We start from the raw sequence: 25531 nt of genomic DNA, 5'->3' as shown, positions 1-25531 counted from the left end.
CCACTGGGAAACCAAAATTTAAGAGCTTGCCCTCTGCAGGCTTATAAACTATTTGAAGAAATAAAATTAACACATTAAATAAGTAGAAGGTGATACATAATAGTATTTAAGCACTGCAAGGTGGGTTACAGATAGCATTTCTGTGGGTGTTTTGAGGTGAGAGCTCAGTGGGGCCAAGGATAGTTGGCTGAATTTCCGCAGACTCTGAGATTAAGGGAGACATCCCAGATGAAGGGGAGCCACGTCAGCAGAAAAAAAATCTCAGAAGTGAGTATTCTCAAAATATATTTTAAAACTAGTTTTGAAAAAATACAAAAGTATCAAATGCCATTGTAAAAAAAATTCACATAATGGGGAAGGGAATGCAGTGAAAAGTGAAGTGTTATATCCTATGCTTGCCCCTCCTCCCAGGGGTAGACAACTAAAATAAAAATCTTAGGAGCAGAGATCAAGAAAAGCCATTCCTTCTTGCCCTTTGCAGTAGAAATCCACCTTAGAAAGGACCTGTTCTGTGTCTCTACTGTTAATGTTTCTTGCTGCTGGGAGAGGGAAGCACCTCTGACGGAATAAGCTCATTGTTACAACTTCCAACCCAGAGGCCTCTACTTAGATGAATTACTGTACAGATGCCTTCCTATTACGTTGCTTGGACATGTTTGTTAATGAGGTTTTTTTTTTAAAGGTTTTGTTTACTTATTTGACAGAGAGAGACACAGCGAGAGAAGGAACACAAGCAGGGGGAGTGGGAGAGGGAGAAGCAGGCTTCCCACTGAGCAGGGAGCCCGATGTGGGGCCTGATCCCAGGATCCTGGGATCATGACCCAAGCCGAAGGGCAGACGTTTAACAACTGAGCCATCCAGGCGCCCCTGTTAATGAGTTATTAATGTTGGTCTGTCTCTAGTCAGCAGGCAGAGCTCGCCCTGCAGGAGGCGATTAGGATTGCCCAGGAGTCCAACGATCATGTGTGTCTCCAGCATTGCTTGGTGAGCTGCCCCCTCCTGTCTCGGGAGTTCTGCCCCTGGGTTGAGTTGGCCTTCAAAAGGCCCCATTCGGATTGGGTTGTTTTGCAGTTAGAAGGCCCTGAGAGGTGAAGGGAAACTAGTTAGGTGGTTGTGGGAATTCAGAAAAGGCAACCCATAGTTATTATCTTTCTTAATTCATGATCTCTGTTTTGCTTTGGTTGGGGGGGGGCATTTCTTGTCTACAAATTTTAATCCAAAGCTACCACTTTAAACATTGACATTAACCAAAAGGTTTATGCAACACCTAGTAACTGGATCAGACATCGTCCCGTGAAAGCATAAACACCAAGCACAAGGAGAACACAGAATTCATTTAACATTCCCTGAGAATCTCGATTTCTCAATTAAAGGCCCTATGGGAGCTTCATGTTTTTTTTATGGAATACTTGCCACTCACTACTGTCAGAGGTGAAGATCAGTGGCTGTTTAGCTCAGTCTGACAGTTTTAATGTGTTCAGTGGTTTTCATTTAGGTTCATACTTCGTGAATATTTTAGAAGATTTATCTTGTCTCTTGTTAAATCTTTCTTACAACCATGCTGATATTTCGATAGAACATTAACCGTTGTCATTGTTAGGATATATTTTGATGATTTCTCTTACCAGAGCTGGCTTTACGTGCTGGGGCAGAAGAGATCTGATAGCTATGTTTTGCTAGAGCACTCTGTGAAGAAGGCAGTACATTTTGGGTTACCGGTAAGGCTCGTCTTCTGTGAGATTATTTAAATAAATGGTGTGGTTTTATTCTTGGTAGTTTCAGATGACCTTAACTGTTAATCAGACCACTAAATTCTATTTGATAGGTTTCTCTCTGCTCCCTTTATCTTAATAATGTCTATAAAAGTTCTGTTGACCAATTTGAGGGGAGATACTTGTTTAGTTTATTGATCAACATTGACTTCCACATATTTACTTAGAAAAATTTCAGAAAAGGCTTATTTTTTTTCTTTTTTCAAAGATTTTTTTTTTTTTTAAAGATTTTATTTATTTATTTGAGAGAGAGCACATGAGGGGGGGAGGGTCAGAGGGAGAAGCAGACTCCCTGCTGAGCAGGGAGTCCGATGCGGGACTCGATCCAGGGACTCCAGGATCATGACCTGAGCCGAAGGCAGTCGCTTAACCAACTGAGCCACCCAGGCGCCCTTTTTTCAAAGATTTTATCTATTTATTTGACAGAGGGAGAGAGTCAGTGAGAGAGGGAACATAAGCAGGGGGAGTGGGAGAGGGAGAAGCAGGCTCCCTGCTGAGGAGGGAGCCCGATGCAGGGCTCGATCCCAGGACCCCGGGATCATGACCTGAGCCGAAGGCAGACGCTTAACGACTGAGCCACCCAGGCACCCCAGTTAGCATCTGACTCTTGATCTCAGCTCAGATCTTGATCTCAGGGTTATGAGTTCAAGCCCCATGTTGGGCTCCACGCTGGGTGGGGAGCCTACTTAAAATTGAGGTACAGTTGACACATTGTATATGCTTTTTAAATCTGTAAATTGTCCATTTGATTCATTTTTGGGAAAGGAAACTTACATGTACAGAATTGATTATAATGACAAAAGTAAGTTGTCCCTTAAAATAAATGATAGACTTCGTAAGTACAATTTTTGTTTTGGATTTAAGCTTTTTTTTTTTTTAAGATTTATTTATTTTAGTGGGGGGAGGGGCAGTTGTTTTTTTTTTTTTTTAAGATTTTATCTATTTGAGAGCGAGAGGGAGCGAGAGCAAGCACACAAGCAGAGGGAGGGGCAGTGGGAGAGGGAGAAGCAGGCTCTCCACTGAGCAGGGAGCCTGACTTGGAGCTCTATCCTAGGGATCCTGGGATCATGACCTGAGCTACCCAGGTGCCCCCTAAGCGGACTCTTTTAAGTTGTGCTTTCACCTTTGAAAATTATATCAGAAGTTAATGAAAAGATAATTATGCTCATAATAGTCATCCTTTAAAAAATTTCCTACTTCAGGGGCGCTTGGCTGGCTCAGTTGGTAGAACATGTGACTCTTGATCTTGGGGTTGTAAGTTTGAGCCCCAGATTGGGTGTAGAGATTACTTAAAAATAAAATCTTGGGGCGCCTGGGTGGCTCAGTCGTTAAGCGTCTGCCTTCGGCTCAGGTCATGATCCCAGGGTCCTGGGATTGAGCCCCACATCGGGCTCCCTGCTCCGCGGGAAGCCTGCTTCTCCCTCTCCCACTCCCTCTGCTTGTGTTCCCTCTCTTGCTGTGTCTCTCTCTGTCAAATAAATAAATAAAATCTTAAAAAAAAAAAAGGTTTTACCTTTGAAAAAAAAAAATCTTAAAAAAAAATTAAAAAGGGAAGTAAAAAATCTCCTACTCCGGGGGCGCCTGGGTGGCTCAGTCCATTAAGCATCTGCCTTTGGTTCAGGTCATGATCCCAGAGACCTGGGATCAAGTCCCACATTGGGCTCCTTGCTCAGTGGGGAGCCTGCTTCTCCCTCTCCCTCTGCCTGCCACTCCCCCTGCTTGTGCTCTCTCTCTCTCTCTAACAAATAAATAAATAAAATCTTAAAAAAAAAAATCCTACTCGGTAATGTGTCCAGCACTGTTTGACACATACTGTTTTGTATTTAAGATTTTATTTATTTGAGAGAGAGCTCGCATGAACAGGGGGAGGGGCAGAAGGCGAGGGAGAAGTAGGCTCCCCGCCAAGCACAGAGCCCAACACAGGGCTCCATCCAAGGACTCCGAGATCATAACCCAAGCCGAAGGCAGACGCTTAACTGACTGACTGAGCTACCCAGGTGCCCCACATACCGTTTTATTTTAATTTTTACAATAATTCTTAGAGTTTATGCCCATTTTACAGATGAGGAAGCTGAGGCTTGGTTAGGAAGCTAACTGGCCTCGACTCACAGAATAAGTGATAGAGACAGTGTTTAAGTCCAGGCCCATTTTATGTCAAAGCCCTGGTTCTTCTCAGCATACCATCTGCCTCTCTTCCAGGCCCAGTTTTTCAGAAACACATTTCCTATGCGTTAGGGTCAGGCTGTAGGTACTTTCCTTTTATATAATGCTATCGGTTTGCATGTGCTGAAATGTGGAAGATGCCAAATTTCTGAAGAGTGAACAATTCTGTCATGTAATCTGTACCTTGAGTCATGGGTATGTCTGTCCCCTTAGTACCTCGCCTCTCTGGGAATACAGTCCCTAGTTCAGCAGAGGGCTTTTGCTGGGAAGACAGCAAACAAACTGATGGATGCCCTAAAGGACTCTGACCTCCTACACTGGAAACACAGCCTGTCAGAGCTCATCGATATCAGCATTGCACAGAAAACGGCCATCTGGAGACTCTATGGCCGCAGGTGGGTCTTCAAGCCGACTTTCAAGGCCATAAGGGCATGAATCCTTCCAGAGATGAGCAGAAGCTTGCAAACTGGTTCTATGAAAGGCCAAACAGACAAGTCATTTTCCCCTTTGATGAAAGTTGTTCATGCAGGGGATTAAAGAAGATGCTTATAGTTTTAAAACACTTTGTACTTTGCATAGACTTTGTAAAGTTCTTTCCTGTGCTCATTCTTATTTGCTCCTCCCAACTGCCCTGTGAGGTAACTGGTAGGTGAGCTCCATTCTAGGATGTGAAAACCAAGGTTCACACATCTGATCTGCGCAAGATCACAAATGTCATTAACAGTGACAGAGCCAAGACTCACACCCGGGTCCTGTGACTCCAAGCACTATGCCCCTGTGGTCCGAGACCGGAATCTCTCTTCCTGTCCCTGGCAGGCAGGGGCCACAGTTGCTTGGGTTGCGCTTCCCTGTTAGCTGAGGTGTGTTCTCTAGAGCGTCTCCGGCCTCAAGTTTAATTTTCCGTTTGGCCTTCTTTCGCTTGGAAGTACCCTTCTGAACCAGGTTTTTAATTGGAGCCCTGTCACTACCCCACCTGCTGCCTAGACAATCTGCTGTTCCTAGGAATTCACTAATGAAAGGAAGCGCCTCCTCTACCAGTCTTGTTTTTGTATACTTGAGATCATCTTTTGGCACGATGTGCTGAGACAGCTGCAGACACTGGCCGCCGCTTACGTTGCCAGAGCAGCTGGTGCCAGGATGGCATCAGGTCTGAATTTATCCGTGAAAACTAATTAACACACTGTGACCACAGGGAAATTAGAGGCAGTCAAGGGGTCTGGAGCTTGGAGCTCCCGGTTCCGCCATAACCACCACATGTTTCCTTTGGGGCTGCACACCCAGGGTGCGTTTCTGCTTTCCTTGTGCTGAGGGTGGGAGGTGGCCGCTCCCGCTAAGCCAGAGCCTGCAGGGGGACTTCCTTTCCTTCCCTTTCCACTCAAGATAGTTGTGGGATGTGGCCGAGGGGCAACCTGGGTCTCTCGACTGAAGGGGACTCCTGTCCGTCTCCCCACCCAGCACCATGGCACTGCAGCAGGCCCAGATGTTGCTGAGCATGAACAGCCTGGAGTCCGTGAATGCGGGCGTGCAGCAGAACAACACGGAGTCATTTGCCGTCGCCCTCTGCCATCTCGCAGAGCTGCACGCAGAGCAGGTAGGCAGGTAGCTGGGCCTGCGTGCTTCGGGAGCAATGGAGGCTCCACCATGTCTTCTTCCCTCTGCTGCTTCAAAAGCACTGGATGTGTCTGGGTCAGGCCTGGTTGGATGCAGGGGGCGCTGAAAGAGTGAAATCCCATTGGTGGAAATGGACGGGGTGTGGAGTCTTTAAAGTTTGTTGAACTTGGGATCTTTTTGCATTGACAAAGGGAATAAGAGGTCAGCTATTTCCATGTAGCAAATGGAATAAAAAGGAGTCTTTGAAATTTAAGGTAGTAGAGCTATGTATGTTTATAGGAGACGGGAAAGCCACACCAGTTAATGTTAAGTCTCCAACACAAGTCTGATTGACTCCAAAAAGGGACAGTGGGAACTGGATGAACCTTGACTTACAGCCCAAGTCATTTTACGTGATTCTCTTTGTAGGGGATTGATGAAAGGGTCTCTCATGCTGCTCTAGGCTTTCTCTCTCCTTTGCTCCAAAATGTCTTCTTTCATGGAAAAGAAGTCAGGGAAACCTCTTACCCAAGCCCTCTAGCTCACTAAACACTGCCTTGGCTATACGTGCATTTCCTTGATCATACAGCTTTCTCCACTTGTCTGTGGTGTCCATTACTGTTAGATTATTGTTAGGTTGTATCATAGCACTCAGTATTCCCTAATCTGCAGCCTAAAGATCTTTGGATGGTGTCCACCCCTTTCAGAAGTCTATAAATACTTCCCCCCACTAAACGTATTTTAGCATTTGGCAGTCTTTTAGGTATCTGTGGAGACAAAGGGGATGGATGGGCTCTGGCTGTGTCCCACGTGCACCTTCATCAGCTGCCCTCTTCCTGCACCTGGGAAGCATCACATTGGCTTCCGTGATGTCAGAACCGCGTCCAGCTGCACGTGCTGTTTGCTTTCCCGCAGGAAGCTGCATGTTCATCACTTTCTTGGTTTTTCTCCCCTTCTTGATGGAACCTCTAAACATATCCTCTTTTCCTTTCCTGGTACCGTGGTTAAGTGGAGCATTTGGTAATGGATGAGTCAATGAACCTTCAGTTAGGTATTTGGTGTGAACCTCGTGCGACTTTTCTCCTCCAACAACTTTTTTGAGATAAAATTCACATGCTATACAATTCACCCACTTTAAGTTTCCCCATATGGCTTTTTGAAGTCAGATTCTCCCCACTGACCCCAGCCTTAAACTGGATAATTTCCTTTCAGCTCTCTTTGAGTTATGTAGGGTAGAAATGATTTTTTTTTTCCTGCTGGACTGAAAAACTACTTTACAAAAATCTTGGTCTTGGCTCGATACTCAAGCTTTGAAACTTTCTCCAAGGCCAGTTATTAGAGTTCTTTGATTTTTCCTGGGAGATTTTCCCTGCTCTTTGGATCTGTATTGGTATTTCCATCTTCATGTCCCTTATATCCCCGCGCTTATGTGAAGAAGCTGCTGACGCCATCATTGCCTGGCTCCAGTGGTCAGGATGTGTTGTGAAGCCTTAGAATTGCACTGCTAGGAGATAAGCAGTAGCCTCTTTGTTTCATTTCAGTCCCTTCCCCCCTTTCCTCAACCTGCCTTCTTAAGACCTTGCTAGTGCTAGAACATCAACCAGGTAGCTATACCCACAGGGCTGATGATTGTCACATTTTTAATTGTATAGGTTAGATAGGCCCCTGGGAAATTAAGCCTGGCCAACGGTGGAGAAGGCAGCTTTATCATGCATCTCCATTTGCTCCTTTATTTCCTTTATGTGTGCTTCGGATTGTGTTCTGAAATTGATCTCCAAATAAACTGGATACTGCACTTTGGTGTGGCAGTGACTGGGGCGTGGGTGAACCTACAAAGAAGTTAGAAGGTCTGAATTGCTGTTTCTGACCTTCCTCCTGAAACCCAGAGGGAGCACTAAGACAGCCAGCCCCCTTGCTATTTTTGTGTAATTCTAAGACCATCTGGTATCATAACTCTCCCAACCTCAGGAGGGGCAGGTCACAGTGGGAATGCTTGGGGGGATACTGCAGTGTGTGTCTCTCTACTTGGCCTACAGGTTTGACAACCCATCTCAACCTACATGCCAAACTCACTGTGGCAGTCATGAAAATAGTTGGCAAGATTGGTCATTTAAAAATCATAAGAATAAAAAGATTATTGACCTTTTATTATAATTCAATGTAATTTCCACTTAATTCACTTCAAATAAAAGTTCACTTGCAGTCTAATTGAACTTCTATATAGACAGAAGACATTTCACCTAATCAAAGGATTGGGACAAATTGAAAAGCTTTTGGAGTCAATAAGAAACATTCCAATGACATAAGGGTACAAAAAAAACCCATGAAAGTGTATTCACATTAAAAAAAAAAATGACCCGGGCACCTGGGTGGCTCAGTTGGTTAAGCGACTGCCTTCGGCTCAGGTCATGATCCTGGAGTCCCTGGATCGAGTCCCGCATCGGGCTCCCTGCTCAGCAGGGAGTCTGCTTCTCCCTCTGACCCTCCCCCCTCTCATGTGCTCTCTCTCATTCTCTCTCTCTCAAATAAATAAATAAAAAATCTTTAAAAAAAAAAAAATGACCCAAAAACATGAAAAAGTTTTCAATCTAGTCATTAAAGAAATTCAGATTAATACAGTGAAATACTAGTTTCACCAAATAGGCAATCCTTAACTGTTATGGTGGGAGAAAGGCATAAAGTGCTGGTATGAAAGTTCTTGGCACATTTCTGGAGGGTGGTTTAGTAATTTATATCAGAGGGCTTCGGAATGCCTACCATTTGACCAGCCAGTTTTATTTCAAAGGTCTTATCTTAAGGAAATGACGGGACAAGTGGACATGTAAAGGTATATGCACCAAGATATTCACTGTAGCATTCTTAAAATGGACAAAATTATCCCACACTAGGGGGTTATTTTGATGTGTCATAGTTTATTTACCTAATAACATAGTATGATGATACAGCTTTGTATTTGTGAACACTGGAAAGATTGATTCGTTCAAAAAATATTTATTGAGTGTCTACCATGTAGTACACAGTGTTATAGGCAATTTACAGAAACAGCATGTATACCTGTTTTTAGAAAACATGTATGTGTCTATTTATGTGCATAAGAGAAATTTAGAAGGATATGTGCCAAAACATTCTTGTGATTATCTTTGGTGAGATTGAAATTGGTCTTTTTCTTATTGTTTACATTTATTTTTAAGTTTTTTTCCTAGAATGAACATGCATTACATGTGTAATTTAAAAAAATTTTTAATGAACAAATAAAATATGCTAGAACCTTAAAAAAAAAAGACCCCTTGATGTATGGCAGTCTCTGGCTCGTGCCTTCCAGGGTACAGCACCACAAACAGGTGAATCATAGTGACATCCTGTGAGTGGGGTAGCAGGTGTGGTTTCAACACAGGTGTGCTCATCGAACCGTGTGTTTCTACTTAGGGCTGTTTTGCTGCAGCTTCGGAAGTGTTAAAGCACTTGAAGGAACGATTCCCGCCTAATAGTCAGCATGCCCAGGTAATCTGCCTTTTGCATGGCATTGGATTTATTTCCAAAGAGATGGTTTTTACTGTATTGTTGTCAAAGCAGAATATTTTAGGGTCTCCCCTCAGTTTCTTGTGTCTTGGTTCCTTTCTGTGTCATCTGTGCATTGAGGTGAATATAGGTACATACCAGACTCTGTAAGCTCTGTTAGAGAGGGCAGAGAAATAAACTCTGATAAAAGATTTAAAGATTTATTTAGGGAACTTTTTTCTTCCTGTCTTTATGGTTTTAAGGTAGTATTCCTTATATCTCTATGGATCATCTCTGTCTATGGATAGATGAAGAATTACGTCTCAGTTTGGTGTTGTGTCCCTTACTTGGCAACTCTAGTCTTTTCCTCCCAGAATTAAATGACCTTTTGGGAAGATGTTGTCCCCAGAGGGAATTTAATTTTATAAAGCACTCCCAGGCCCCCTGTTCCTTATTGCACTGATGTCTATCTCTAGTGGGGCTGAGAAAGCTGTTACACTGGTCCCTTCTTCTTTCCCTTACCAAGTTTAGTCAGCAATGGATTTGAGAATTTGAAACCCTAAGAGATCATGGCCTGGGAATCTACTGCTGGTCCCTGAGCTGCCACTCCCAGGGATTGTTGGCTCCACCGCACTGGATATCCTGTGGGTACCCATCTGCATGTGAAATGTCCTGGGGTCTCAGCAGGCTGTGATCCGAACTCAAAGGACCCAGCTGCAGAGGTGGTACGCAAACAGAAGAGAAGACAGGGGAAAGCACCTATGGGTCACGTGGGAAGGGAGAGTTAAGTGTGGTTCTGTGGCAGTGCTAATGTGATGGAATAGTTTTGGTTATAGTTCTAGTTGTTTAAAAAAAAAAGAATTTAATTCACAGTTCACCGAAAAAACATCTACGGCCAATAGATATATAACAAGATGCTCAGCCTGACTGACAATCAGGGAAATACAAGTGAAAACAATAATGAGATATTTCATACCCATCAGATTGGCCAATGGTAAAATACCTGAGAGCACCAAGTGTTGGTGAGGACAAGGAGTGACAAGTAGTGTCCTGTGCTCGGGGGTGGGGGGGTGGGGGGGTGGGGCTGGGGGGGGCGGGGGGCGAATCCGTAGAACCTGTTGGAAGAACGAATGGGCACTACATTAAAATGAAGGTGTGGATGTCCTACGACTGCCTTCCCACCGCTTGCTGTAGACCTGAGATAAACTCTTGCACCAGGAGAGATGTATGAGAATGTTGATTGCAGCCTTGTTCAGAAGAGTGAAAAATTGGTCCTACCTAAATACTCATCAACATGAGAATGGATAAGTTGTCGCATATTCATGTAATTGAAAACTATTCACCAGTGAAAAGGATAAACTAGAGGTACTTGTATGAACATGTGTAAGTCCCAGAAAAATAATGTTGAGCTTAAAAGCAAGTTGTCAAAGGATACATAGAGTATGATAGTATTTACTATATACAAAATTTAAAAACGTACAAGATTGCTCTCTGGGCTAAATGCACCAAGAAGGTTGGAATCATTGGTACATATCGGACCCCGTTATGGTGCCTCCCTCAGGAAAATGGTGAGCAAGACTGAAATAAGCCAGCACGCCAAGGAAACTTGCTCCTTCTGTGGCAAAACCAAGATGAAAAGAGGAGCTGTGGGGATCTGACACCTGTGGTTCTTGCATGTAAACCGCAGCTGGGGGTGGGGAGGTGGCCCCGACTTACAGCACCACTTCTGCCCTCACAGGAACATCTGAAGGAATCGAAAGTGAAAGACGGGGTAGAAGCTCTATCATTTGAAACACTGCTAGCCTATAATAAATGGGTTAATTTATGTAACAAAATTACTTAAGCTTGTTGTAAATTTATTAATTTTCTGTTGGTTGCATTGACTTCTCTTTCTCAGAAAGCTTGGAAATCAAAAATCCTTCGAATTTTTATTAGAAAAAAAATATGGGATCATACTATACATTGTTTAAGGGTAAGAATATATGCTGTAGAAGTATAAAAACATGAATGAGAGTGATAAACATTAAATCCGGTGCTTACTTTGGGCAAAGAAAGAGGGGAATGGAATTTGCAAAGAACTTCAATAGTGTGTGATAGTATCTGAAGCAAATAAAGCAAAATTGTGATTTGACAAAGTTGGTGATTGGCACACATGTGTTTTTTTATTCTTAGTGCTTTTTCACATCCTTGAAATATTTATAAAAAAAATTTTAAATCTCAAAAAAATGTGTATAAATTGTAAGAATACTTGCTAAGCAAGCCAAAATATTTTTATATTTCTGTTGAATAACGAGGTGAACCCTTGCCATTTTGTTCTTGTTTTTTTTTTTTTCTTATTAGTTATGGATGCTATGTGATCAAAAAATACAGTTTGACAGAGCAATGAATGATGGCAAATACCATTTGGCTGATTCACTTGTTACAGGAATCACAGCTCTTAATAGCATAGAGGGTGTATACAGGTAAGAGACTGAAAACTCCAACCCCAGGATGAAGTGATTCTCAAATGCCTTTATTCTTACTTGTTTAATTAAAGTTAATGTATTAATTTTAACTTAGGAAAAAACTTCTTTTCCTATTTATTACCTATTTATTCTGGGAAATTAGAAAATACAGATGAGTAAAATGGACAAAGTAAGTATCACCCAGAGATAATTACTAACGTTCTGATACCGATAATTCCAGACTTTTTTGTTCTTGCATGTGTGTGTGTGGGTAGGTGTATACACATGTGCTTATACACACACACACTTTTTTTCCTCTTTTAACAAAAATTGTATCAGGCAAAGTTCTTCCCTGTGGGAGGTTCACAGTCTAATTAAGGAAATAGAGACTCTAACCCTCAAAGCGACTTGACTTACAAAACATCAGCATAACCATTTTGTTTATATTGTTTCTGTGTCAGGAAAGCAATTGTACTACAAGCTCAGAACCAAATGTCAGAGGCGCACAAACTTTTACAAAAATTGTTGATTCATTGTCAGAAAATCAGGAACACAGAAATGGTGATCAGGTAAGGGAGGTCTCTCAAGCATCTGCTGTAGGTGGACCTTTGTGCCGGATATTCTCATGCCATGTCTTTCTCTTTGTGGGCAGTGTCCTGTTATCTGTCGCAGAGCTGTACTGGCGATCGTCCTCCCCCACCATCGCATTGCCCGTGCTCCTGCAGGCTCTGGCCCTCTCCAAGGAGTACCGGTTACAGTACTTGGCCTCCGAAACAGTGCTGAACTTGGCTTTTGCTCAGGTAAGCTGATCTCTGTTTTTATAGCACATATTTGTGCTCAAGAACTGGTGAGTCTGTTACTACTTTTTGGTTTTGAAAAGGATAGTAATGAGTTTCGACTTCTTAATATTGAAGTCTGGGAATGTAGTCTCGTCGTCAAGCCCCCCATGGAAGTCTGAAGCTGTGAACTGCATGGCAAGCTGACCACTCCCAGTGGCACTGGCATCTTTAAGAAAGGGGATGCACCTTTTCATTGAGGACACTAGCATCGTATTAATGATTTAGCTGGCCCAGAGCTATGCTTGATTAATAAGGGGATAAATAAAGAAATGAGGAATTTGTGTGTTCATTGAAAGCTTTTGGAAATTAAATTATATTTTATGTTTGCTTTCTGTCTCCCCCTGAGGAATATAAAGGCTTTTGAGAAAGGGACTTTGTTTTCTCCCTGCTGTGATCTCTGGTACAGAGTAAGATGTACACATAGTAGGCTTTTAATAAATATTTAGTGAATGAATGTATTTTGAACTCACTTGCACTAGAGGAATTTACTAACTTAAAACAGAGATTCCCCAAACCATGCATTAGAGTTAATTGGGAAGATTTAAAAAATATCTATATATCTGGCCTTGCCTTGAATGCATGGAGTCAGAATCTCTATGGAAGGAGCACAGGAATCTAATGTTTTCCTTTCCAACTTCTCTAGTGATTTTTTCTTTTCTTTCTTTTCTTTTTTTTTAAGATTTTATTTATTTATTTGACAGCACAAACAGGGGAAGTGGGAGAGGGAGAAGTGGGGAGCCTACTGAGCAGGGAGCCCGATGTGGGGCTCGATCCCAGGACCCTAGGATCATGACCTGAGCTGAAGGCAGATGCTTGACCGACTGAACCACCCAGGCGCCCCTCTAGTGATTTTTTCTTAATTAAGATAAAATTCACATAAAAAATTTACCATTTTAATCATTTTAAAGGGCACAATTCAGTGGTTTTAAGAATATTTACAGTGTTTTGCAACCATCGACACCATTTAATTCCAGAATATTTTCATCACTCCGAAGAGGAACCTTGTGCCCATTAAGTAGTCACACCCCATTTCCCCCTCACCTTGAGCCCCTGGTCACCTACTTTCAGTCTACTTTCTGCCTCTGTGGGTTTGCCTATTCTGGATATTTCATATAAATGGAATCATACAATATCTGGCCTTATGTAGTCTGGCTTCTTCACTTAGCGTAATGTTTTCAGGATTCATTCATGTTGTAGCAGGTGTCAATGCCTTTTAATGGCGGAATAATACTTCATTAGATGGATAGACTACATTTCATTTATCCATTCATCAGTTGATGGACATTTGGGTAAGCTATTATGAATTGCTGCTTTTAACTTCATATATAAGTTTTTGTGTGGATATATGTTTTTATTTCTCTTGGATACACTTAGGAGTAGAATTGCTGGGTCATATGATAGAATTATCATGTTTAACTTTTTGTGGAACCACCAAACTTGTTTTCCACAGTGACTGCACCATCTTATAGTCTCACCAGCAATGTATGAAGATTCTGGTTTCTCTATGTCCTTGCCAGCACTTGTTATTTCCCATTTTTTTATTATGCCCAGCCTAGTGTAAAGTTCTATCTCATTGTGGTTTTGATTTGCATTTCTCTAATAACTGATGATATTGAGCATCTTTTCATGTGCTTATTGGCCATTTGTATATGTTCTTTGGAGACATCTAAGTCCTTTACCCATTTTTCAGTTGGGTTATTGTCTTTCTGATGTTCAGTTATAAGATTGTTTTGTATATTCTGAGTACTAGACCCTTATCAGATAGATGATTTGCAAGTATGTTCTGTTCTCTGGGTTGTCTTTTCACTTTCTTGATCATGACCTTTGATGCACTAAAGTTTTTAATTTCAATGAAATCCAATACGTCCTTTTTTTCTTTTGTTGCTTATGCTTTTGGTATTCTACTTAAGAAACTGTTGCTTACGGGCACCTGGGTGGCTCAGTTGGTTAAGCAACTGCCTTCAGATCATGATCCTGGAGTCCTGGGATTGAGTCCCACAGGGAGTCTGCTTCTCCTTCTGACCCTCTCCCCTCTCATGCTCTCTCTCCCTCTCTCTCTCTCAAATAAGTAAGTGGGAGCTTTAAAAAAAGAAAGAAAGAAAGAAAGAAAAAGAAACTTGCATAATCCAAGTTCATGAAGATTTATACCTATATTTCCTTGTAAGGGTTTTTTGTGCAGAAAAGTGATTTTATTAAAGCTCGGGGACAGGACCCGTAGGCAGAAAGAGCCGCTGCTGCGTGGGTTGTGAGGGGTGGCTGATTATATACTCTGGGGTTGTGGGAGGTAAGGAAAAGGGAGGTTTCAAGAGAACTTTCATATGCTAAGGAGGACCTTCAAGATACTGGAGGCCTTGCCATTGTCAAGTTAAGGTTGTTTTTCCCCTCTAGCAAGGCATTAACATTAAGATAGTTGGGAGATTCCTGGAAGAATGTCACACATGTCCCACCCAGGAGTGGGGGGTGGGCGGAGGTTGCAGGGTGTCAGCTTATGCTTTGTCTTCAGCCACCCTTTTGCTCCCTCATCATTTCCCCCATGAACAATTTTGACCTTAAATCTTTAAGGTTGTTGAAGGTGGAAGGTCTCATCTTCTGTAACTTCTTCCTGCTGAATAGGGTTTTAATAGTCTTAGGTCTTATACATTTATATCTTTGATCCATTTTGAGTTAATTTTTGTGTATGGTGTGAGGTAGGAATCCAGCTTTATTTTTCACATATGGATATCCCGGTGTCCTGGCGCTACTTGTTGAAGAGACTATTCTTTACCCATTGAATGGCCTTGGCACCCTTGTCGAAAATATTGATCATGGATATATGGGTTTATTTCTGCACTCTATTCTTGATCTATATATCTGTCTTTATGCCAGTACCATACTGTTTTGATTACTGTATCTTCGTATTAAATTTATTTTTTTTAAAGATTTATTTATTTATTTGAGAGAGCGAGAATGAGAGAGAGAGTGTACATGAGAGGGGGGAGGGTCAGAGGGAGAAGCAGGCTCCCTGCTGAGCAGGGAGCCCGATGCGGGACTCGATCCCGGGACTCCAGGATCATGACCTGAGCCGAAGGCAGTCGCCCAACCAACTGAGCCACCCAGGTGCCCTCTTTGTATTAAATTTAAAATCAGGAAGTAAGAGGGGCTCCTGGGTGGTGCAGTTGGTTGAGCATCTGACTCTTGGTTTCGGCTCAGGTAATGATCTCGGGGTCCTGGGATTGGGCCCTGCATTGGGCTCCGTGCTCAGCACGGAGTCTGCTTGTCCCTCTCCCTCTGCTCCTCCCCTGCCTCGAATAAATAAATAAAATACTTCTTAAAACTTATAAAAAATTTAATTTCAGTTTTGGATTGTTTATTGCTAGTGTATATTGATGTTACATTCTACAACTTTGCCGAAGTTGTTTAATACCTGTTACAGGTTTTTGAGAATTCTTTAGAGTTTTCTATATATAAGATCATGTCATCTGCAAATACAGAGAGTGTTTCTTACATTCCAATTTGAATGTCTTTCAATTTCTTTTTCTTGCCTAATTGGCCTGTGTAGAACTTCCAGAACAGTGCTGAATAGAAGTGGCAAGAGTGTACATCCTTGTTTTTGCCCCTGATCTTAGGAGGATGATTTCAGTCTTTCATTGTTAAGCATGAGGTTAGCTGTGGGTTTTTCACTGATGCATCAGTATTAGGTTGAGGAAGTTCCCTTCTACTCCTCAATGTTTTTATCATGAAAAGTGTTGGGTTTTTGTTTTCTGTTTCTTTTTTTTTTTTTTTTAAGATTTTATTTATTTGTCAGAGAGAAAGAGAGAGAGCACGAGTGCACAAGCAGGGGGAGTGGCAGGCAGAGGGAGAAGCAGGCTCCCCGTTGAGCAAGGAGCCTGATGTGGGACTCGATTCTAGGACTCTGGGATCATGACTTGAGTCGAAGGCAAACGCTTAACCTACTGAGTCACCCAGGCGTCCTTGTTTTTTCTGTTTCAATTGATTAGATCGTGGTTTTTTTTTCCCTTTTTTCTAGTAATATAGTGTTTTACATTGATTTTTGCATATTGAACTACTGTTGCATTCTTGGGATAAATCATACTTGGTTATGGTGTATGATCCTTTTAATATGCTGTTGGATTTGGTTTGCTAGTATTTTGCATCTGTTTTCATAAGGGATATTGGTCTGTAGTTTTCTTTTGATATCTTTATCTTGTTTTGATATTAGGGTAATAGTGGCCTCATAACGTGAGTTAAGAAATGTTCCCTGCTCTTCTCTTTTTTTGGAAGAATGAGAAGGATTGGTGATAATTCTTCTTTAAATGTTTCTTGAATTTGCCATTGAAGCCACGTGGTCCTGGGCTCTTCTTTTTTGGAAGTTTTTTTGGTTACTGATTCTTTGGTGTCTTTACTTGTTAAGGGTCCATTCACATTTTTTTTTTAAGTAGGTTCCACACCCAAGGTGGAGCCCAACGCAGCGCTTGAACTCAGGACCCTGATCAAGACTTGTGCTGAGACCAAGAGTCAGATGCTCAACTGACTGAGCCACGTAGGCGCCCCCCCCATTCAGATTTTCTGTTTCTCCTTGAGTCAGTTTTGGTAATTTGTATCTTTCTAGAAATTTGTTCATTATATCTAATTTATCTAATTTATTCCCATACAATTGTTCATAGTATCCTCATATAATCCTCTTTATTTCTGTAAGGTTATTAGTTAACTCCCCGCTTTCATTCCTGATTTTTGTCATTTGAGTCTTCTCTCTTTTTTTTTCTTGGTCAGTCTAGCTAACAGTTTGTTAATTTTCTTGATCTTTTTCCAAGAACCACCTTTTAGTTTCATTGATCCTATTGTTTTTCTTTTCTCTGTTTTGTTCATTTTTTTTTTAATGTGTCAACATTTTTTTCTTTTTTCTAATTTCTTTTTTAAATTTAAATTAAATTAACATCTAATGTATTATTAGTTTCAGAGGTAGAGGTCAGTGATTCATCAGTCTTATATAATACCCAGTGCTCATTATATCATGTGCCCTCCGTAATGTCCATCACCCAGTTACCCTATCCTCCCACCCCCCGTTTTGTTCATTTTCACTCTAATCTTTATTATTTCCTTGCCTCTGTCAGCTTTGGATGTAGTTTGCTCTTTTTTTAGTTTCTGGGTTGTGTTTTTTTTTTTTTTAAGATTTTATTTATTTATTTGAGAGAGAGAGGAGAGCACATGAGGGGGGCGGGGAAGGGAGGGGGAGAGGGAGAGGCAGACTCTGCTGAGCAGGGAGCCCATTGTGGAGCTCCACAATCATACTTTGTATGATTTCAGTCTTTTAAAATTTAGAGTGTTCTTTTGTGACATAACACATGATCTATCTGGAAGGTGTTCCATGTGCACTTGAGAAGAATATGCGTTCTGCTGTTGTTGGGTAGAGTGTGCTCCCTAACAAGTGACTGTTATGGCTAGTTGGTTCGTAGCCTTGTTTGGGTCTTTGGTTTCCTTGCTGATCTTCTGTCTAGTTGTTCTCTCCCTTAGTGAAAGTGGAGTATTGGAACTCTTCAACTATTACTGTTAAGGTGTCTATTTCTCCCATCAGTTCTATCAGTTTTTGCTTCACATATTTTGGGGTTCCATTGTTTGGTGTATATGTATTTACAATTGTATCTTCTGATGAATTGACCCTGTATCAGTGTGTAATGTCTTTTAGCTTTGTAACTTTTTTTTTTTAAAGATTTTATTTATTTTAGAGAGGGAGTGCACAAGAGCGCAAGCAGGGAGGGGCAGAGGGGGAGGGAGAAAGAATCTGAAGCAGACTTTGCACTGAGCATGGAGTCCGATGTGGGGCTTGATCCCATAACTGTGAGATCATGACCTGAGCTGAAACCAAGAGTCGAATGCTTAACTGATTGAGCCACCCAGGTGCCCCTTTTGTAACAGTTTTTGATTTAAAGTCTATTTTATCTGATATAAGAATAGGCACTCCAGGTCTCTTTTGGTTACTGTTTGCATGGAATATCTCTTTTCTGTCCTTTTACTTTCAGCCTATTTGTGTCTTTTAACCTAAAGTGAGTATCTTTGTAGATAACATATAGTTGGATCATGTTTTTTTCAAATCTATTGTGCTAATCTCTGCCCTTTAATTGAAGAGTTCAATTCATTTATATTTAATGTAATTATGGATTTGAAAGGACTTCTATTTTGTTATTTTTTTCTATATGTCTTATATCTTTTTTGCTCGTCAGTTCCTCCATTATTGTTTCTTTTGTGTTAAATGGATGTTTCTTGTTTTATTTTACTATATACTTTTGAATTATTTTCTTAGTGGTTTCCCTTCTCCCAATGATTCTTACACAGCAAGAATGACCTTTTGACCCTTTGGAATCACCAATCTAAAGGATATTGATTCTGAATCTTCTTGTAAAGGCAAAAACCTTTCTATAGGTGTGAATAACTACTACCTACTGTATCCATCATAATTTGAAATCAGATTGTCACACATTGTTTTCTAGGAGTGTGGTGCATATTCAATGTAGTACACATCAGGGAGAGCATAAGCCAGGCATGGCCCTTCGGGAGAGAAGAGCCAGAAATGAAGCCTTTTCTGTCACGGGCAGTGGATGTGGATGTGTACAGTACCACAGTGTTTCTTTTTCAGCTCATTCTTGGAATCCCAGAGCAGGCCTTAAGTCTTCTCCACATGGCCATTGAACCCATCTTGGCTGATGGGGCGGTGCTGGACAAAGGCCGCGCCATGTTCTTGGTGGCCAAGTGCCAGGTGGCTTCAGCAGCTTCTTACGATCCACCGAAGAAGGCAGAAGGTAGGGAGCCATTCAGAGATTGCTAGGCAATACTACTGTGGGAAAAAAAACTAAATTTAGGACCCAGGAGAAGGAAGACATTAAATTTGGGACAGTATTTAAGTTCTCAAATATATGTTAAAATGTCATGTTGCATTTAAAGTACTTTGACAAGTATGCTTGGTATGAAGTTCGAGGGCAAGTGAATCATTATTTTAACTCTACAGAACCAGGTCCCAGGCTGGAAATCAGGACCAAAGACCTTTTTAAAAACCTCACCATAGTGTTTGTTTGTTTTTTTTTTCTCGAAGAGTAGAATACAAAACTATCTGGTACATGTTATATCAATAAAAGTAGATGTTAAGTTTTGAAAATTATGTGTGGAATGTTGAGTTAAACATGCGTGGTATTTTCCCACTTTCCATCAGCTCTGGAGGCAGCCATCGAGAATCTCAATGAAGCCAAGAACTATTTTGCAAAGGTCGACTGCAAAGAGCAAATCAGAGATGTTGTTTACTTCCAGGCCAGACTCTACCACACACTGGGGAAGACCCAGGAGAGGAACCGGTGTGCGATGCTCTTTCGGCAGCTGCATCAGGAACTGCCCTCTCATGGGGTGCCCTTGATAAATCATCTCTAGTGAGAGTATCCCTCCTGATCCACTATACAGACTAGAAGATTTGGGACTTGTTTACATCCCCTCCGTCCATGTAAATGATGTATTTGATGTCTGATCAATAAACTGCATTCTGATTAGTTTGTCTTATTTTGTTGCTAGAATATACATATTTGTTTTCTCCCCCCCCCTTTTTTTTTTAGATTTTATTTAGGGGTGCCTGGGTGGCTCAGCTGGTTAAGCATCTGCCTTTGGGTCAGGTCATGATCCCAGGGTCCTTGGATCGAGCGCTGCATCGGGCTCCCTGCTCAGTGGGAGGCCTGCTTCTCCCTCCCCCTCTGCCTGCCGCTCCCCCTGCTTGTGCTCGCTCGCTCTCTTTCTCGCTCGCTCTCTTCAAATAAATAAAATCTTAAAAAAAAAAAAAGATTTTATTTATTTATTTGAGAGAGGAAGAACACAAGCAGGGAGGGGCAGAGGGAGAGGGAGAAACAGATTCCCCACTGAGCAAGGAGCCCAACATGGGGCTCGATCCCAGGACTCTAAGATCATGACCTGAGCTGAAGTCAGTCATTTAACCAACTGAACCACCCAGGCGCCCCTCCCTTTTCTTTTTGATAGCAAAAGATACCAATGCTTTTTGATAAACCGCTGTGCAAGTGTTAAAGATTATGTTCTCTCTGAGCAAAGCTGCCAATATCTTATTAGAATCTGTGCATACTCTCCATCATCACATGAATTCATTTAGCATCTATGCTCAGACATCAGCTCTTTTGGGTATTGCTGGATCTCTAGGGGGTCAGTACAGGTTTTTCTGAGGCTTGGATTTTCTTTCTGAAGCTTCCTTGCTTTGTTGGACTGAGCTGGGGTTTGTGGTGTGCCTGTGTGTGCTCGCAAGCACATGTTGGTCCTTGAGGTTAAGAAGGAAAAGTTTTTTTTTTTTTTAAGATTTTATTTATTTATTTGACAGAGAGAGAGCACGAGCAGGGAGAGAGGAAGAGGGAGAAGTAGGCTCCCGGATGAGCAGGGAGCCTGATGCAGGGCTCGGTCCCAGAACCTGGGATCATGGCCTGAGCCCAAAGCTGACTCTTTTTTTTTTTTTTAAAGATTTTTATTTATTTATTCATGAGAGACAGAGAGAGAGAGAGGCAGAGGGAGAAGCAGCCTCCCAAGGAGCAGGGAGCCCGATGTGGGACTTGATCCCAGGACCCTGGGATCATGACCTGAGCCAAAGGCAGACGCTTAACCATCTGAGCCACCCAGGCGCCCCAAAGCTGACTCTTAACTGACTGAGCCACCCAGGTGCCCTAGAAGGAAAAGATCTTTTTATGGTTTTTGGGCCAACGACGAGAAGCGTATTTCAATCACTTTCTGGGTATGTGCTTTCTTATATCTTCTGCATGAGTATATTTCTTCTCTAACTGTATAAACGAGGTTTGATGATAGTAAGTCTAGGAATTCGTTATGAATAAGGTGATTATAAATTAAGAAAGGGTCTGAAGCTCAGAGGTGTATGGGTGCTATCACTCAAATATATAGTGTATCTAATTTACATCTCTCAACCCAGCAATTAAGCAGAACCAGTTATTGCTTTGTCCGTGAATTTATCTTATCCCTCGGTGTTTGTTCACAGGAAAATCACCGTGTTTTGAATCCAAAACAGCAACAAGGAACCAACCAAATTTTGCAGTTTCTATCACTGGCTCTTTCTCTGTTAAATTTAAACCTTCTGATGGGAAATAATTTATCTCTAGAGCTCTTTGAAACAGTGTAAAACAACTCCCACTCATGGGGTACCTTTGTTGGCTAAAGACAGCTGCTCTGAAAATGAGGCTCGGGGTAGAGACAGAGACAGTAATTGTTGTGTTGATGTTGAAAAATCTTAAGGTTTTGAGAGGTTATATATGTAGATGGCAAAAATTAAATATTCTTAAGGGCTGTAGAGTAAAAAGTGATTCTTCCTCCCAGGAAGTAACCACAATCATCAGTTTGTTTTTATTCTTCCAAATATATTCTCTCATCTGGTACATTTTTGTCCTTGTATTTAAACTATGGTCTTTCCAGTCTAAGAAGTGATCTTAATCCCTCTGCCTCAGCAGAGGAAGGTCCAAGAGATGGGGCAAGGTTGCTTAGCTGACCCCTCATGTATCAACATTAAAAACCAGAAATCAGACCTGATCAGGACCAGCTACATAATTTGTAAAAATTTGTGCAAAGTAAAAATACAAAGCCTGTATTAAATAGAGCATTAAACCAAGTAAGGGGCACAGTTTACACGCCCGTGAATCCAGCCTGCCTGACCCTGCTCCCAGTCTGCATGTTCACCCTTGCAGAACTGAATCCAAAGCTAATGTAGTCTGTGGCCTGCTGCCACCTGTGACTTAGATTTGTTGGCTGAGGCTCTCTCCTCCAGGAAGGAATAGTGGGTTAAATGGAAAGTTGGAAACATCAGAGTGACACCCCCTCACCCCCCCCCCAAACACACACACACAGGACCGTCTGGGTTACAGCTAATTGGCTTTTTTCCTGGTGGAGCATCTGGGAAGGGAAAGGTCAGAATTGTGTAATTATGGGTGGTTTAACATGGAAGTGTAACTAAATGATTTGGTTAAATGGGGAAAGGGTTTGGTGAGGAGGGAGTTGAGCTGTATGGCCAGTGGGCATTCAGGTCTCTACCAGAGACCTTACAGAGAAGAAAGGGTGGTGACCCAAGCCAGTGGCTCTGCATGGTGGGAGCTCTACCAGCAGATTTGGTGTTGAGTATTTCTAGCCCTGGGGCAGGTGGGTACAAATATCTTAACACTTACAGAGTGTCCTGTTGTAATTTTTTTTTGTGAAAGATTTTATTTATTTATTTGACACAGAGAGACACAGCGAGAGAGGGAACACAAGCAGGGGGAGTGGGAGAGGGAGAAGCAGGCTTCCCGTCGAGCAGGGAGCCCAGTGCGGGGCTCCATCCCAGGACCCCAGGATCATGACCTGAGCTGAAGGCAGACGCTCAACGACTGAGCCGCCCAGGCGCCCCTGCCCTGTTGTAATTTAAGTATATTAACACATTTAATCTTTACAGCAATCCTAAGACATAGGCAATAGCATTTTTGTAAAAGATTTGATTATTGAGAGAGCACATGAGCAGGGGTTGGGGGAGAGGGGCAGAGGGAGAGGGAGAAGCAGGGTCTCCACTGAACAGGGAGCCTGATGCGGGGCTCGATCCCAGGACCCTGTGATCATGGCCTGAGCCGAAGGCAGACGCTTAATGACTGAGCCACCCAGGTGCCCCAGTAGGCAATAGCATTCATCCCATTTAACAGATGTAGAAACTGAGACATAAGGAGGTTAATTCACTCACCCAAGGTCACACAGCTGGTAGGTTGCAGAGATGGGAATCCAACCCAGTTCCTGCATTACCCTAGAGCTCCCTGTTTCTGGAGTTTTGAAAAGTACTGTAATGTTTGGATTGGTGGGGATTCCATCCAGGGGTGACAGGCTTCTCAATCTCATCACTGGAGCACCTTCATGTTGACCTACATGCCTTGAATACTCTACTTGCTCAGAGTGTTTTCTATTTTGCCCTGATGTTTTTGGATGGGTTACACCAATTTTTTTTCTTTCTCATAGTACATCTAAGACAAATGAAGAGCTTCTCTATCTATGTCCCCGCTGACTTCTCCTTTTATGCTGTTGTTTATGTTTGGGACTAACATTTTAATCTCACTGCTCATTGAAGGGAAACTTCCCAGGCTCTCTCTTTCTTTTTCTTTACTTTTTTTTTTTTGCCAGTGTTTTTCTACTTTCCTGTTGAATGGGAAGGAATTCAATTAATAAAGTATATCAGTGTGATTAATCCTGCTGTCTCTACCTGGATGTTCAAGGTTTGGGAGGTGGAATATTCTAGTCAACACCATGAGTAGAACATATAACAGTTCCTATAGGAAAAGACAAAGCCTTGGCAGGAGCTTATGATGCTGTCCTAGGGGGTAAGATAATTTTTAAGTCTTACTTTTTCTGCCCCTTCCTTGTACTGTCTAAGTTTTCTTTCTTTTTTTTTTTTTTAAAGATTTTATTTATCTGACAGAGAGAGAGACAGGAGAGAGGGAACACAAGTAGGGGGAGTGGGAGAGGGAGAAGCAGGCTTCCCGCCAAGCAGGGAGCCCGGTGCGGGGCTCGATCCCAGGATCCTGGGATCATGACCTGAGCCGAAGGCAGCTGCTTAACCGACTGAGCCACCCAGGCGCCCCCTGTCTAAGTTTTCTTAAAAATAAGATTCAGATGCTTTGTTTACTTATTTTCTTGGCAATCTGGGTTGTCAAGACAACAAGATCGGTTTGCCTAGAATAGGTTTTTCTACTGTTCTTAGAGGAGAAAACCCAAAAAGCAAAGCCAATTCTTATTTTCATATCTCTAAGAAGAAAATGGTTTTCTTCAGTGGAATGATTCCTATCATAAGGAAGGCCAAATGTCAACGAAAGGCAATTACGATGTCCTCTGCTTTGTTCTAATTCACTTTAATAAGAAAGGCACATATGGGGCACCATTTAGTAACGACGCTCAGTCGTTAAGCGTCTGCCTTCGGCTCAGGTCATGATCCCAGGGTCCTGGGATCGAGCCCTGCATCGGGCTCCCTGCTTCTCCCTCTCCCACTCCCCCTGCTTGTGTTCCCTCTCTCGCTGTGTCTCTCTCTGTCAAATAAATAAATAAAATCTTAAAAAAAAAAAATAAGAAAGGCACATAAACAATGGAGTTTTTAGCACTGTACTAAGTATATTAATAGCGCCTCTGAGCACTTATGTGCCCCGTACTGAGCTATTAACTTTACATACATTATTGTATTTAAACCTCACTGAACCTGTGAGCTAGGTTGGTTGTCTTCATTTGACAGCTGATGAAACCAGAGTCCCTGTCCAAGGCCAAGGCCACAGACCCAGTAACTAGCAAAGCTGGGATTTGCGCTAGGTCTATCTTGACTCCAAAGTCACTGCTTTCAACCACAACACTGAAGGTAAACGGATGTTTCAGATGTGGTACTTATCTATCCTCCAGGAATTTATAGCTCTACTGGCAATTCAGAACCCATTAGTGAAAAGGAAAGAATAGAGACAGCTGGTGGCTGAGCATCAAATACGTGGTACAGTCCTTGCTATAGGAGGTCAGAGAGAGGAGAGGTCAAGGAGGGCCTGGTCGTAACATTTCAGGAAATTCTTCCAGAAAGAAGTGGATCTTGGGCTAGAGTTTGGATTTGAATGGGCACTTTCTTGCCTTTCTCACATAATTGGCTTCTACCTTTACACAGCTGTAGGTGCGTATACCTAAGTTTCTGTCTGCTAGCTATAGCGTTCTAATAAAACATAGACCATTTAGTAACATATAGAATGGTATATTTTAACAAGTAACAGGAAGAGACATCAACCAATATCTATTTTGGTTTCTTTAGTAAAGCAGGGGTTGCCAAACTATTGCTCACATGGGTTGAATCTGGCATGCCACCTGTTTTTATATGTCCTGCTAAGAATGGTTTATGCATCTTTAAATAGTTGAAGAGAAATCAAAACAATAATATTTTGTGACATGTGAAAATTATATGAAATTGAACTTTCAGTGTCTGCAAATAAGAGTTTTACTGGCACACAGCCACACCCATTCATTTGTCTGTGGCTGCTAGAATGGCAGAGCTGAGAAGTTGCAACCACATGGCTTCAAAGTCTAAAATATTTACTCTCCTGCCCTTTACAGGAAAAGTTTGCTGACCCCTGACATAGAGTCAAAATATTCAAAATGTACAAAATGTTCCCCATCAGCCCCAATATATATTTTTTGGGGAAAAAATAGCAAAATATAGAAAAATACAGAACTATGCATCCAC

General features: G+C 42.0%; 1 protein-coding gene across 3 annotated transcripts in view; it reads left to right on the top strand.

Annotated features, from left to right (window-relative positions):
* ANAPC5 (anaphase promoting complex subunit 5) overlaps positions 1 to 19816 on the top strand; it is a 40112-nt gene extending 20296 nt beyond the window's left edge. Inside the window, exons 8-17 of one of the 3 annotated variants that reach the window (XM_044921267.1) lie at positions 903 to 984; positions 1629 to 1718; positions 4188 to 4330; positions 5391 to 5526; positions 8952 to 9026; positions 11364 to 11485; positions 11929 to 12036; positions 12120 to 12267; positions 18917 to 19079; positions 19487 to 19816. In XM_044921267.1, the coding sequence (XP_044777202.1) occupies positions 903 to 984; positions 1629 to 1718; positions 4188 to 4330; positions 5391 to 5526; positions 8952 to 9026; positions 11364 to 11485; positions 11929 to 12036; positions 12120 to 12267; positions 18917 to 19079; positions 19487 to 19698 (1279 nt within the window). In that variant the 3' untranslated portion in view covers positions 19699 to 19816. Of the gene's footprint in view, positions 1 to 902; positions 985 to 1628; positions 1719 to 4148; positions 4331 to 5390; positions 5527 to 8951; positions 9027 to 11363; positions 11486 to 11928; positions 12037 to 12119; positions 12268 to 18916; positions 19080 to 19486 lie in introns of all 3 variants that reach the window. The other 2 variants (XM_021698689.2, XM_021698690.2) reach the window with 2 other exon arrangements.
* Positions 19817 to 25531: the final 5715 nt, after the last annotated feature.

The sequence above is a fragment of the Neomonachus schauinslandi genome, chromosome 14 (assembly GCF_002201575.2).
Source record: "Neomonachus schauinslandi chromosome 14, ASM220157v2, whole genome shotgun sequence".
Classification (NCBI taxonomy): domain Eukaryota; kingdom Metazoa; phylum Chordata; class Mammalia; order Carnivora; family Phocidae; genus Neomonachus; species Neomonachus schauinslandi.
Note: the sequence above shows the minus strand (reverse complement) of the source record. Positions and strands in the feature narration are given on the sequence as shown.